Genomic DNA, 15,732 nt, shown 5'->3' with positions numbered 1-15,732 from the left:
AGCCTTAATATAGATCACACTTCAACATCAAGAAAATAGAAGATCTCACCTCTGAGCCAATCGGCAGTATAATGATGTTGTTGATTTCCATCGAGTGGAGCACGACTCATAGCAATTCTATGAATAAAAGGCCTGAAGCCTTTCTATAACTATCGACACTTATAAAAGTTCAGGTAGGTTCCAGAGTTGTCAACAATTTCATCTTGCTTGGATTCACAAGACCCTTAGTATCAACAATCATGAAATCAAAAGACATAGTGCATTGGGAAAATTTGCTTTTAAACACCTCTTCATGGTGCTAAAGAAATGCTGTCAGTTTAAAGACTAAGGTATGTCTGATACAAGCCATGGTCTTTTCAATTATTTCTATGGACCAGAAAGTTGAACAACAAATAAGTATGATAGAAGAATAATCAATGTCGTGGAGTTGTGGTGTTGGAGGAGTACTAAATATCCTATGGAATGCAAGAAACAACAAATATCTTGGAGAAAGTGCAACTAGGGTGCTTGCTGGAGGCAACGATGTGGAAATTTTATCTTACATACTCTGGGGATACTGTTAGGAGGGGCCAGTCCTTGGAGTAGACATTATGCTTGGAAAGGTAGAGGGTCAGTGAGAGAGGAAGACCTTCAAGATGGATTGACAGAGTGACTGTAACTATGAGCATGAGGATATCAGAGATGATGAGGATGGCACAAGAAAGGGAAAGATTCAGATTTGTTGTTCAGAGTCACTATGACTTGCAGTAGACTTTATGGCATGTGACAACAGCAGCCCACTAAGGCAGTGTATTAGGATGCTTAGAAGAACAAATCAATTGGTCTAGGGAGCTTTGGTTACCTGGTGGCCAAAGAGCTATGCTGCCAACCCAAAGGCAAGTGGTCCAACTCTACTAGCTGCTCTAGAGGAGAAAACTGGGCAATCTCTGCCTGTGCAATTCACTGTCTTTGAAAACCGACTGGAGGATCTTCTATGGATCAGTTCTGACTTGATGGCACATAATAAATAATAATTCAGTAATATTCATCAAACTACAGAAAAATTATTATTTTTATATTATATTTAAAGATTCAGTAATTACTCTCCATATTGAAACAACACTGCTTAGAATACAAGCTAAGTAATTTAAAATTGAAATACAACTCTCAAAGCCAAAGTAATGAGATGGCTTACTTTAGTATTTCTTCTCTGCACTGCCTCTGCGTGGCAAAGCAAGCTATAGCCCACATTTTTATTTCAACTCCTGTGTGGAACTGTTTCCCTCGCATGTCCCATACTCCATGGCTTGGTGTTGCTACTGTCCGATTCTATAAAAAGGAATAAGAAAAACAGTAAGGTAAAAGTAATAAAAACTTAACAAAAAATTTATTTCAGTGAATTGGAAATATGCATATTAAATTGCTGAACTGCAGTATTTCTGATATTCTACACTGAAATGACTTCGAAGTCAATATTATTTAACTTTTATCACCCTAACCCCATCAGAAATTCTAAAAGTAAAGACATTCATTTCAAAACAAACAAACAAAAAATATTGCTGGAACAATAAAGACTTCTTAAAATCCAAACTCAGTGAGGGTTATCTCTCTTCTTACTTAAAATTTCATGTGTAATATTTAAAAACTAGCAAGAATTTTTACCCGTCCTCCATATTGTAGCATCGGTGCCGGAAGAACGCGACCAGTTACATGGGCCATTTCATCTCGAACTTTAAATTGAAACTCCTGAACAAATGGATCTGTTTCATAATTTGCACTTCTTACCTAATCACAGATAAAGTTTTTAGTTATTCACAAAATTCTGGAAAATTTTGTTTTACACACACATGAGAAATGTCTATTTATTTTTCCTTCACTGTGTTAACAATATGCTTTATAACAGGTCTTGATAATGGTCCTCTAATTAAAGAAAAGAGAATCATAATATGAGAACCACAAGTCCACTAATTCCTTGATAATACATACATACACGGCTTAAATGTGTGTATTAGGATAAACTAGTATAAATACTGTTTTTCATCTATAAAAGAGTAATTTTATATGACTCAACCTATGTTTTAGGAGAATCTGGTGATAAAAATAGATTCTCCAAGAAATGTTTGACCAAAAAAGTTAAGAATCTAAACTTGAAGAAGATTCAGATATACACTATTAAAAGATTACACAGAATTTGATAGGAAATATTGGCATGCACTCACTGATAATCCTGAAAAATTCCCTCTATTTGATATACAGTTTATATCAGAATTATCAGAAAAGAAGTATCACAACTATGAGATATCATCTCACTGCAGTAACAATAGCAAAATTCAACAGAGTAGCAAGCAACAGAGATATTGGCAAGGTTGTGGAAAAACTGGAACCCTTTTTCACTGTTGTGGGGAGTGTAAAATGGTGCAACCACTATGGAAAATAGTATGGCACTTTCTCAAAAAGTTGAAATAGAAATACCATATGATCCAGCAATTCTGCTACTGGGAATATACTCTAAAGAAACCAGAACTGCCACCCAAGTAGATACATACACATCCATGTTTATTGCTGCTTTGTTCACAATAGCAAAGAGTTGAAAACAATCCAAGTGCTCATCAACAAATGAATAACTAGAGAAGTGGTGGTATATTTATACAATGGTATACTGTGCAGCACTGAAAAACAAGGAACTCATGAAATATCACACAAAATGGGTGACCGTGGAGGACATTATGCTAAGTGAAATATCTCAGTCACAAAAGGGCAAATACTACATAATGCCACTGCTATAAAACAGGAATGACATCAGGGTTGGGGAGAGTCTAAGAAAAGAGGGGATAAATAATGTATACTGCTTTAAAACAGATGAGGAAGTGAACTCTTTAAAAGGAATAGATCATTAGGTATTATTTGTATGACAAAAGTCCAGAATAAGAGCTGCATAGTAAAGTGAACTGAGGAGGGATTGTGTAACAATGAAAGAATTTTTTTTTTCCAAAGAGAAAAGAGAACTGGGGGGAGAGGTAGGCAGGGAAGAAAATGTGAAACAGTGAATGAATGGAAATCCAAGTTCTCTATAAACTTCCATTAAAAAAAAAGAAGACAAAAATATTCGGAAACAAGTTTGGCAAACATGAAGCATGCATAGTAGCCATCTCTTTAAAAGCTACTGAGTAAATCAGCATGTATATAGCTCTGAGAATTACTGTTATAAATAGACTGTTTAAATGTATTTAGCCAACTATTTCCCATACTTGCAGTATTAAATCATCATAATTTTTTTCTTAAAAAAAAAGTACCAAATTGTAAAAGAACGTGATACACTTTTGATAAGGTTAGTATAAGTTATAATTTTATACAACATATTCACACATAAACTCAAAGACAAGTAATTTATTATTATTCAGTGTAGATCTGGATCTCAGAATGGAATTCATGCATACTGTAGTAATGGTACGTTTCCAGAGATGTTTACTTATTTTCAGGGTGAAGATCACAATAGGTTATTAGAAAAAAGATAGTAGTGTTCAAGTCTTTTGAGTAACAATTTATTTTAAAAAATTTATATACTCAAATATATAAGAAGAAATCTTCTCACAATAAGTAGGAATTTTCTAAATTGTGAATCCATTTTTTCCCTTCAAGTTTAAGTGCCATTCATTTCCTGTACGTTAGTGTACCTCCATAGTAAGGTTACAACTTTTAACAGCTATTTACTAAGATTGACAGCAGTCTTAAGTAGTATTTGTGTTTTTGTGATGAGATATTTCACTCAGCATAATGTCTTCCAGACTCATGTTGTGCAGTGTTTTACTATTTACTAATTTATTATTTTTCAATGCAGCATAATATTCCATTGTGTGAATGTACTAGGTTTTCTATCTATTTATATCCATTTGTTGATGGGCACTTGGACTGCTTACATTTCTTTGTATACATCAGTTTGTGTCATAGTTCTGGTTTCTTTACGTTATATTCCTAATAATAGGACAGCTGGGTCAAATGGTATGTTTATTTCCAACTTTTTGAAGAAGTTCCAGACTGCCTCTATAGTGGTTGTATTATTTTACATCCCCACCACCTGTGCATGAGAATTCCTATCTCTCCATGCCTTTGCTAATTTTGTTTGCAGTCCTGGTGAACTTTTCTAGTGTTGCTGGGGTGAGATAATATCTCACTGTTGTTTTGACTTGCATCAATGAATTGATAGAGTGACTGCAGCAATGGGTTCAAGAGTGTCAGAGATGGTGAGGATGGCACAGGAAAGGGCAGGGTTCAGGTCTGTTGTTCACAGGGTCGTTACAAGTCATATTCGACTAGATGGCCCCTAAAACCAACAATAACTAGAAATTTTGAACATTTCTTCATTTGTTTGTTGGCCCATCTGACTTTCCTCTTTCATATCTTGTGCCCACTTTGTGGCTAGGTTGTTTGTACGTGTTTTATAACCTGCATAAGATTGCTATAATAAATACAGAATTGATATGGGTGGGAGAACAGGAAAAAACAGTGGCTAGAAGACGAACCCATTACTGGAATAGGTGAAGGAAAGGACTATCTGAAAGGAATGTATGATTAGGAATTATATGTATGACAACAGTTTAGAAGAAGATATGCATTACAATGTGAACTGGGAGGAGGAGAGGAGAGAAAAATGTGCATCAATGAATGAATGAAAATTCAATTATTTCTGTAAACTCCACTAAAGTTACAATGAAAACTAGCAACAACAATAACAAAAGAACAGATATGAACCTTGCCAAATCCTATGTCACCCTTATGATCTCTGCTTAAGATTGACAATCACTATGTCAGTCCGTCTTTTTGAGAGTGGTCTTCTCTTTTTCTGACCCTTTACCTTTCCCAGATGATGCCTTTTTCCAAGGACAGTTCCCTCTTCACAACATGCCCAAAGTATATAAGAAGTATTTTACCATCCTTTCCTCTAAGGCCATAGTCTTTGCAATTACTTACTATACATCAGAAATCTGGACAATGACTAAGAATGACAGAGGAAGACTCAATGCTGTGAGTCGTGGTTGTGGAGAAGATAACTGAACATACCATGGACTGCTAAGAGAACAAGTCTTTTCTGGAGAGAGTGAAACCAAGGTGCTCCTTGCAGGCAAGGGTTTTGAAGCTCCGTCTCACACCCTTTGGGCATGTGGCCAGTAGGGACTAGTCCTTGGAGAAGGACATCATGCTTGGAAGGGTGGAGGGACAGTGCAGGAAAGGAAGATCCTGAACGAGATGGACTGACAGGGTAATGAGGACAGAGATTGGTTAAGGATAGAGTTTAGTGCAACTGTGGACAGGGTTACTATGGTCACAGTCAACTGAATGGAACATAATAACAACAACTTTTCCAAGCACTGATGTCTTTTTCTAAGGACTGGTCCTTCTGTACAACAAGTCCAAGTATGTGCCTCTAAGGAGCCCTCTAATTGCCAAAAGGTTAAGCTGTATTCAGAAAAGACTATGGAAGGAGGAATATTATCTAATGTTATCAGATGGATCTTGGCTAAAAGCAGAGAATACCAATAAAATGTTTACCTGTTCTAACTGTGCAAAGGCATGTTACGAGTGGATCATAATAAATTGTAGATAACATTGAGAAGAATGAGAATTCTAGAACAGTACTCAGGTAGAACCTGTTTATAGACTAAGAAACAGTCATTCAAATAGAACAAGAGGATAGTGAATATTCTAAAATCAGGAAAAGTGTGTGAAGGTTTTAACCTTTCACCATACCTATTCAATATGAAGCTTAACAAATTATCTGAACAGCCAGATTACACGCCCAATATGCAGATGACACAAACTTGCTTGCTAAAAGGTAGAGAAGTTGAACCAGTTAGTGAAGAAGATCAAATACGTCAGTATGGATTATACCTCAATATAAAGAAAACAAAAATCTTCACAACCGGCCCAGTAAGAAATATCATAATAAATGGAGAAAAGGAAAGGATGAAGTTGTCAATTATTTCATTTTACTTGGATTCAAAATCAATAGCCATGGAACCAGCAGTCAAAAGATGATTGCTTTGGACAAATCTGTTCCCAAAGATCTCTGTGAAGTGCTGATAAACAAAATTTGACTTTAAGGTGTGCCTGACCCAACCTATGGTATTCTCAACTGCTCCATAAGCATATGGAAGTTGAATAATGAATAAGAAATATTAATAACTGATGTCTTTGAAATGTGATGTCGGCCAAGAATACTGAAAATATGATATGTAGACAAAAGAACAAACAGATCCAGCTTGGAAGAAATTAAGTCAAAGTTATTAGAAGCAAGGGTGGTGAAACTTCCTCTTGCATACTTTGTGCCTATTGGCAGGAGGGCTAGTCCCTGAAAAAATACATCATGTGTAGAAAAATAGAGGGTAAGCAAAAAAGGAAGACCCTCAAGGAAGTGGATTACATAGTGAGCAGAAAAATGGGCCTAAGCACAGAAGAAAATGTATTGATGACAAATAATTAGTCAAGGTTTTATTTTGGTGTAAATAGAGTTAATCTGAGTCACAGCTGATTCAATGGTCCCTAACAACAACAACAACAACAACAAATTCTTATTTCTGTTATCTTCTAGGCAACTTGACAGTTAAAGCTTTAACATATGAGTCTCTGATCCAATTTGAGATAGTTTTTAATGCATGGTGTAAGTTACAGGTCCTGTCCAATTTTTTCACAATTAGATAACCATTTCTGCCAGCATAATTTAGTAAAGAGACAATTTCTTCCCTATTAAATGGACTTTGATCACTTGTTGAAGGTCAGCTGCCTATAGAATGATGGATTTAACTCCTGGGTTCTCAATTTAATTCCACTGGTATATTCTATGTGTATGTCACTGAAGCTTTACCAGGCTGTTTTGATTACCAAGGTTGGACAGTAAGTTTTAAAGTCAAGAAATATAAGGCCTTATAACTTTACTGTTCTTTAAGTCTACTGACTTAGCTATTTAGATCCTCTTTCTTTTCTATACCAAGTCAGAGATTATTTTTTCTATTTCATTAAAGAAACATGAGCCTGCGACTCATAGTGACCTTATGCACAGTAACTCTGAAGCCAGCCCTCTGCTGAGCCAGTCTCACTGATTCTGAAAAACCTACCTCCATTGTCCTAGTTACCATATCAATACATCTCATCCAGGGTCTTCCTCTCCTGCACTGTCCATCCACCCTTCCAAGTATGATGTCCTCCTCCAAGGATTGGTCCCTCCTGGCCATGTGCCCAAAGTATGTGAGATGGAGATTCAAAATCATAGCCTCCAAGGAGAAACTTGGTTTCACCCTCTCTAAGACAGACCTATTTGTTTTCTTGGAGGTCCATGAGATTTCAAGACTCTTCTCCAGCACCACAGCTCAAAGGTGTCAATTCTTCCTCTATCCCTTTGTCATTAATCAGCTCTGTGATGCATAGCAGTAATTGCAAAGACCATGGACTGGATCAGGTGCACTTTAGTCTCCACACTGGCATTGTTGCTTCTCAGTACTCTGGAACTCCCTACTCAGTCCTCCCTAACAGCAGATTTACCAAATGCCATTTGCCTTTTGATTTCCAGACTGCTGGTGCCAAAAGTTGTATTATCTATAGACTGCTTTTGTTGTTATATGTTGTCGAGTCAAAACAGATTGCTTTTAGTAGCATGGGTATTTCTACAGTGTTATGTCTTTCAATTCATGAGCATGAAATACCTTTCCATCTATGTAGATCCCCCAGTATCTTGTAGCAGAATTTTAGAGATTCTCTTCTAAAAATCTTTTATGTGTCTGATTAGGTCTACTCCTAAGGAGAAGTTTTAGTCTCTTAAAAGTTTTGGGCAAGGTTTAAAAATATTATCATAGTTGTTGTTATTGTTATGTGCCGTCGAGTCGCTTGCGACTCATAGCGACCCTATGTACAACAGCCCTAAACTCTGCTCTGCCCTGTGCCAATCGCATTGTCTCTGACACACCCATCCCAATTATCCCAGTCACTGAATCAACCCACCTCATAGAGGGTCTTCCCCTCCTGCGCCGTCCCTTCACCCTCCCAAGCCTGATGTACTTCTCCAAGGACTGGGCTCTCCTCACAACATGTCCAAAGTTAAGTTAGACGGAGCCTCAGAATCCTCGCCTCCAAGGAGCCACCCGGTTTAACCCTTTCCAGGATGAATCTGTTTATTTTCCTAGCAGTCCATGGTATTCTCAATACTCTTCTCCAGCACCACAGCTCAAAGGCATCAATTCTCCTTCTATCTTCCTTGGTATTGTCCAACTCTCTGATGCATAACAAGTGATTGTGAAGACCATGGCCTGTAACAAACGCACCTTAGTCTCCAGAGAGACACCATTGCTCTTCAGTACTTTGGAGAGGTCCCTAACAGCAGACTTTCCCATGGCAATGCGCCTTTTAATTTCCTGGCTACTGGTGCCAAGAGTGTTGACTGTGGAGCCAAGCAAACTAATGCTGTGAACAATCTCAATCTCTTCACCATCCATCCTGATGCTGCCAATTGGTCCAGTGGTGAGAATCTTTGTCTTCTTGACATTGAGCCTCAATCCATATTGCAGGCTGCAGTCCTTGACCCTCTGCAGCAAGTGCTTCAGGTCCTCTTCAGTTTCAGCAAGCAGGGTTGTGTCATCTGCATAACGCAGACTGTTGATAAATCGTCCACCAATCTTGACCCCACATTTCTCCTCATAGAGCCCAGCCTCCCAGATAACCTGTTCTGTATATAGGTTGAAAAGGTATGGAGATAGGATGCATCCCTGGCGTACGCCCTTCCCAATTTCGAACCATGCAGTATTCCCTTGCTCTGTTCTGACGTCTGCCTCCTGGTCCAAGTATAGATTTCGCATTAGCACGATCAAGTGTTCTGGGATTCCCATTCTTCTCAGAGTCAGCCACAGCAGATTCAGAAAAAATACTGGATGAGAAAGAAATTTTCTTTTCTCAGTGAAAAACCATCAGGAATTGTCAGGTTCTTCTTCCTATAACCAGCTCACAAAATTAAAAAAGCCAGCTTTGTAACCCAGTTCCAGAAATCTTGAAAATTGTTCAGGCATGTATCTAGACCTCTTTTCACCTTGGCTTCTTACAGGATATTCAAGGAAATTGTGCAATAGGAGGAAGGTACCCCTTTTATTCTTTATTTTGCTTTATTAATAAAGTGCTACTGGTAACTTTTCCTGCCCTTACTATTTAGAATAACAGTGTGAAAGAGACAATAAATATTATGTACTCTTACATGGTTGTATTTGATTTATTTATCCATCCTGTGTAGCTGCTAGCCTAATCTCAAGGATTAAGTAATCCCAGACTAAGCGTTAAAATCTCTCACTACTGACAGTACCCCCTAACTTTTCTCCTCTCTCTCTCTCTTTTTTTTTAGGTGGTGGTTGTTGTTATGTGCCATCGAGTCGCCTGCGACTCATGGCGACCCTATGTACAACAGCCCTAAATGCCGTTCTATCCTATGCCAGCCTCACCATCTCAAACACACTCATTCCTACCACTCCACTCACAGAATCGATGCATCTCGAGGGTGTTCCTCTCCTGTGTTGTCCCTCCACTCTCCCAAACATGATGTCCCTCTCCAAGGACTAGTCCCTCCTTGCAACATGCCCAAAATATGTCAGACAAATCTTCAGAATCCTTCACTCCAAGGAGCATTCTGGCTTCACCCTCTCCAGGACAATCCTGTTTGCTCTCCTAGCAGTCCATGGCAATTCAACACTCTTCTCCAGCACTACAGCTCAAAGGCATCAATTCTCTTTCTATCATCCCTATTCACTGTCCAACTCTCCGATGCATAGCACATAACTGCAAAGACTATAGCCTGGATCAGGCACACCTTAGTCTCTAGCCTGATGTCATTGCTCTTCAGTACTCTTGAGAGGTCCCTGACAGCTGACTTTCCCAATGCAATTCGTCTCCTGATTTCCTGGCTGCTGTTACCAAGAGTATTGACCGTGGAACCAAACTAAAACTGTTAACTATCTCAATCTCTTCACCATCCATACTAATGCTGCCAATTTTAGGTAGAAGATAATAAAGTTGCAATTTACTAAAAGTATTTGTTTCTGAAATATGTGTTTCTGGATCTAATTAAAAAACCTGGGGATAAATTAGACAAATCTAACCCTTCTCACAGGGAGCTCTGGTAGCATAGTGGTAAGAAGTTGCACTGCAATCCCAAAGGCATGTAGTTTGAATCCACCAGCTGCTCTGTGGGAAAAGAATGGGCTATCTCTTCCCATGTGATTTATTTCCTCTGTAAATCAGCTGGAGGTCAGGTTCTTACTTGACAGTACCAAACAACAACCACCACAACCACTCTTCTCAGAGAATCTACTAAAGTCTTATCCCAGATTACAGTCAGATTATTTCTATCATCCCTTTTAATTCTGACAGTTCATGAAATTATTATCATATACTCTATCCAGAGTTTAATAAGGACATGTTTCCTTTACATCTTATTATATTATGTTCAAAATTCCTACTTTTATGATTAAGTACTAACCAGTCGGCTAATTTCCTCTTGTCTATCTGGTGCAGATCTTGCTGTTGCCTTGATCATAGTGGAAGTCTGATTGTCTGTAAGCTTCTTGATACACCGTTGCCCTGCTACAATATTACAGACCTGTAAATGAAAAGAGGTTTTATACTAGATGTACCTTTTTTTTAAGCTCTCAATATCAATGACATGTGAAATAAAAATCTTAAATCTAATTCATTAAACTTCTTCAGTATCATGTTAAGAAAAAAAGAAGTATGAAAAATTGCTTCATAGTAGCATTATAATTAGGGTAAATGTACACTAGACATTAAGACTGACAAGCAGTGCAGCAGTGCACTAACATTTCAACAGAGGCTACATTACAGTGGAAGGATGACAAATCAATTTTCCCCATATTATTTAATCACCAAAAGTTTAGAATAAATTAAATGCTACTAACAGTTTAGTATCTTGTATGGTTTATAATCTATTTACACACTCTCACATTTATTTGGAGAATGTGAGAGTATAAGGTATGTTACAGGCCATAAGATACCCCAACAGAATGTTGAATAAGAGGATATTAAGCAGTTTAAAAAGCATTACTTCTAGTGGAAGGTAGGTATGTTTCTGCTCCTGCCCCACTTGCAGACAGGGAAGATGGGGATACTTCAGCTGAAGAGTATACTTTTCTCTAAAATACTGTGCTACTGTTCTCTCCACAGTTTGGCCATTTTCAAGCTGTAAAGGAAAACTGAAGGGGGAAAAAACACATATCATTACCAACTCTTATCCTCTACAAGCCAGAAAAACTCCCAATTCACCAACTAGAGCAAGCTGCCACCACATCATCTCTGCTCTGACAAACACCAGTTTTTCTTACGTTTGATGACTGGCAGGCCTTCTTGTTACATTACAAACACGGTATTTCCGTCTCATTGTTCCACAATGAGTCACTTCAACCTTCAGACCTGTTCCCAACAAGAAAAATGAAGGTTACTGAACCGTCACATGTGAAAGTATTTATACTTACAAAGCCTGTTCATTACTATAAAAATTCAAATTCTGAACAGAAAATCTAGAAAACAAGCAATGGCATATTAACAAAGGATTTAATATAACATTGCTATAATAATTATAATTATGCTAGACCTAACTTTACATCTTTTCTTTATTCCATCAAACTCTTATGTTAAAATATTTACAATAAAATTTGCAAAGTCTGTAGATTTTTTTAAAGTACTTAATTAATAACAATAATTTCAAAAAGCCTTACTTATAATAAATTTATTTATGCTAGGAGAGGAATTGAGAAATTAAAGAAGAGTTGTAATGATTCCCAAGATATTCTACACCCTTCTAAGTATGTGATATTTTTAAATGCTCAGTAATCATATGCTAGTTGGATATAAAAATTTTATAAGGCTGAAGTAGAAAGTCCTTTAAAGGATCATAAAACAAGGAGAAAAAAATTCTAGGCTCTTGTAATAGGACTGGAGTGACAATTTTATTGAAGTATAAAATAGTGACTCTTTATATAGCTTTTTCCCTATTAACTGACCCCCACTGAGAATCTTATTAAAGCAATAAGCTCTCAGAAAGATACATACAGATATAATTTGGTCTACAATTTTAAGTGTTCTGTACCCCTGCAGACTCTCAGGATCCTAGGGGTTCAAGGTTCCCAAACCTGCTCTAGAAAAGTAAAACAATGATTCAAAATCATGGACTGAATTTTTAAGCAGTGTTACTCAGTAGAATTTTTTGAAATGACAGAATGTTCTATATGCTAATAGATTAATCACTAGCAACATATGGTTACCAAGCACATGGTTTTGGTTAGTGTGACTGAGAAAATAAATGAACACTTTTACATGTTTTTAATTTAAATTTACTTAGCCCTAGGTAACTAATACTGGACAGTGCAATCTAGGAGCTACCTAAGGAAGTATTAACAGATAAATTGGTTAGTAAAGCATATATTAGAAATCTCATTTCTAAAACTTGGCCAACACTCCAAATGAGAAAAACTTAAATAATAGGTAGAGGAAAACTTTCAATGTTCTGGCGGATTTTATGGTTATTACTCTGTCTTTTCCTTTTATAGTTGTGATTTTGCTATGACTTGGGGCAATTCCGCCCCCTAGGGGACACAGTTTGAAATGTCTGGAGACATTCTTGACTGTCATGACAAGGCACTACTCCTTATGGACTGTGTCACAGAGCTCCCTTATTGGGGACACAATCGAAATCTAACAGATGGAGGTCAGGGATATTGCTAAGTATCCAATAATGCACAAGACAGACCATTTGCCCTCAACAAAGAATTAATTAACGCTGCTCAAAATGTTAATAGTGTTGACTCTGAGAAATCCTATTATAACTTGTTTTTCTAATTACTAATTATAGTACTAAAGTTTACCAATACTAAGTGATAATCAGCATAAATTAAGATATTAAATAGGCATGAGAAAAAATACCTTTTAGATCTACATTAAACAGATTTTATAAAATTTCTCATGTTGGCTAAAAATGAAACTGACTTATTCAGTATAGAACAGATAACTTGAAATTTCTTCAGTTATTGTGATAAGAATACATGATGTACTTTAAAAAGCTCTCTTTTAAAAAAAGCTTTTAGGTCTTTGAGTGGGGGAAGATCATCAGTTTGTAAATGAAATCTAGCCCAGATTTTTCTACCCCAAATCTAGGACCACAGGCACCTAAGAATTAGACCAAAATCTAGGGTTTAGCAAAAAGCTGAAATTTTAAAAAAATAGCCAGATAATATTCTGCCCAGGTCCCTCCCCAAACCCTCCATCCAACCAGAAAAAAATGTTGGCTTTAAGAAATCAAATATTTAACCTATAAACTTGGCTTTACCTTCACTATAACATCAACTTTATAATGCTTTCTAGTCATTTTTTCATCATGTCTTTGGGCCCCTGAGCAGTTGAAGTTAAGATCGAGTCCATGCTCTTCGGGCAGCAGTTGAATCCTTGTTCTGTACATCTTGTATTTTCTGTGATAGAGTGGTGATATGAGTTGATTGCATAGTTACCGTCAAATAATGTAAGTGATTTCATGATATCAGAGGTGGTAACTAAGCAGCAACTCCACTGGAAACCATGGCATTTAGATGATCACATATTAATGGTATATAGGTAATGCGCTATCTATCTCAGGCAATGCTAACTGTGCAGTTAATACAGATTATGAAAGGACAATGGTATGGTGCAAAACAGTTATATATAACAGTTTCTTATTTTCGCACTTAAGCAACTTGAGAATAATGGATGTTTATTGTCAAGGAAGGAAGGGTTTTCATTTTAATGTTTTATTACAAAGATGCTCTCTTGGTTATAAAATGACAATGAATGATTATTAGAGCAAGCAAGATGTATTCAGCTACTCTAATTGATTTGGGGATCTGAAAGATGGTCAGTGAACAAACAAATGCTTCATTCAAACCACAAGCTGAAAATTATCTGCAACAAATAGGTAAAATCTTAAAATAATATAGTATAATTACTACTAGCTATTTAAGATTTAACAGTATACACAGAATTTATATTATTCTGATTAGACAAACTACTAATTTCCATGTTTAAATGATCAAAATGAAATACAGTGGAGTTACATCATATATGAAGGCTGGGTTCTAGAGTTATAACAAGGCCAAGAATTAGATCTAAAATTAGTCTTGAATTATTTCCTAAATTGCTGGTAAAGTACAGTATCAGTGCATTTGGATATCACTTCACATCTCTCACTGCCACTAAGTATGTTCTGACTTCTAGAGACCCTTCATCAGGAGACTGAACAACTTTCTCCCTCAAAGCTGGTGCTAGGTTTAAACCACCAGAGATGGGCAGCTTCCAGGTTAGCAGTGCAGTTCCCTATCAAGTATGCCATCAGAGTCCTCTGAGTTTGGATCTAGAGCTATATATTTAAACAGATAAGTGTACTTATAAAGAGTAAAGTATGCACAGAATAAAACCTACAGAACAGTGTTAAAATACTTTTCCTTTTTCAGAAATGATGTATATATAGATGAATCTATGTAAGTTAGGTGTATATATGATGGAACACCACTGTACAAACTTCAACACCAAGTAAGATAGGTAGGACTACTGGTCATCTCTATAGTATATGTTAAATTACAACTCAATAATAACAGATGAAATAGGCTAGCTCTATAAGCATAAATTTTAAAAAAGATAAAATACACCTATCACTTGAAGAAAACAAAGGAGGCACTAAGTTAGAATACATTCAAAGAAAGATTCTAGTTCTGAAATACCAATGGTTTTAGAGTAAGTTTACTAATTTTAACAGTGTTATAAGAGCATTTTCTGACGAGACACTTATCCTATCAGCTAATAAGGAAAAGAAAGCATTAACAAAAAATTCAGCTGGTCTCATATTAATTCCATTAGTTACCACTGTTTTTTCACTTAACCAACATAAAAATTTTACAGTTACAAATTTAATGTAATGTTTTAGAATTGATTTATATTTCATTGATATTAAATTTATTTTAATTGCAAAAGAAAAAATAGTTTGTTATAACAATGCATTTTACATTTATAGTATGAAATGCTAATTAATTCACCTTTTATCTCTTTGGTGAATTTTACCCGATGAGAATCAGTCAGAGGTCTTGGTTGCTCATCAATGTTATGAATGTCAAGAACTTCACACATGAACTGTATTACAGGTTGTGCTTTGTAGAAGGCAGTGGCAGAAACTAAGAAGAAAAACACAAATAGTATTAATGTTTTCCTAAAGAAATTCAGAAATTTCACCTTAGATTCTGTGATAATGAACCATTTATAGAATGAAAATGATCCTTTATGTATTTTATGGAGTGTTTATGTATTTATGTATAAATCTATGTATTACACATGTATATATAAATATATACATACACATCCACTTCTCACTTACTTATATGGTTAGGTTGTAAAGATGAGGTTGCTATGGAAAAATTGGTATTATGTGAAAATGGAGAACAATGATATGGTCACATAACTTCCAAAACTGCTAAGAATTATGGCCTACTCAAGTTGGCATATAAACCTTAACCATCACAGCCAGCACCACCATTGCACTGTACCTCAGTGTTTCTTATTTCTCAATGTATATTGATAATGGATAAAGTAGTTGGGTAACAGGGTTTTTTACTACTGTAATAGATATAAAATGTCAGATAATGAGATCTGTCTAAAAGAAAGAAGTAGGTGCACACATGTACACACACACACATCCAT

At 36.3% G+C, this 15,732-nt stretch overlaps 1 protein-coding gene across 2 annotated transcripts in view; it reads right to left on the bottom strand.

The window, feature by feature from the left end:
• The window catches only part of AGO3 (argonaute RISC catalytic component 3), a 220,630-nt gene that overhangs the window by 57,015 nt on the left and 147,883 nt on the right, over positions 1 to 15,732 (bottom strand). For both annotated transcript variants that reach the window (XM_006886442.1, XM_006886443.1), the window contains 6 exons: positions 15,075 to 15,209; positions 11,343 to 11,430; positions 11,066 to 11,213; positions 10,484 to 10,603; positions 1,642 to 1,764; positions 1,175 to 1,308 (listed from right to left, as the gene is read on the bottom strand). In XM_006886442.1, coding sequence (XP_006886504.1) covers positions 1,175 to 1,308; positions 1,642 to 1,764; positions 10,484 to 10,603; positions 11,066 to 11,213; positions 11,343 to 11,430; positions 15,075 to 15,209 — 748 coding nt within the window. The remainder of the gene's footprint in view (positions 1 to 1,174; positions 1,309 to 1,641; positions 1,765 to 10,483; positions 10,604 to 11,065; positions 11,214 to 11,342; positions 11,431 to 15,074; positions 15,210 to 15,732) is intronic.

Source organism: Elephantulus edwardii, unplaced genomic scaffold (assembly GCF_000299155.1).
Source record: "Elephantulus edwardii isolate Elephantulus edwardi_28Jun2011 unplaced genomic scaffold, EleEdw1.0 scaffold00049, whole genome shotgun sequence".
Lineage (NCBI taxonomy): Eukaryota > Metazoa > Chordata > Mammalia > Macroscelidea > Macroscelididae > Elephantulus > Elephantulus edwardii.
The sequence above is the reverse complement of the archived record's forward strand: the minus strand, read 5'-3'. Positions and strand labels throughout refer to the sequence as shown.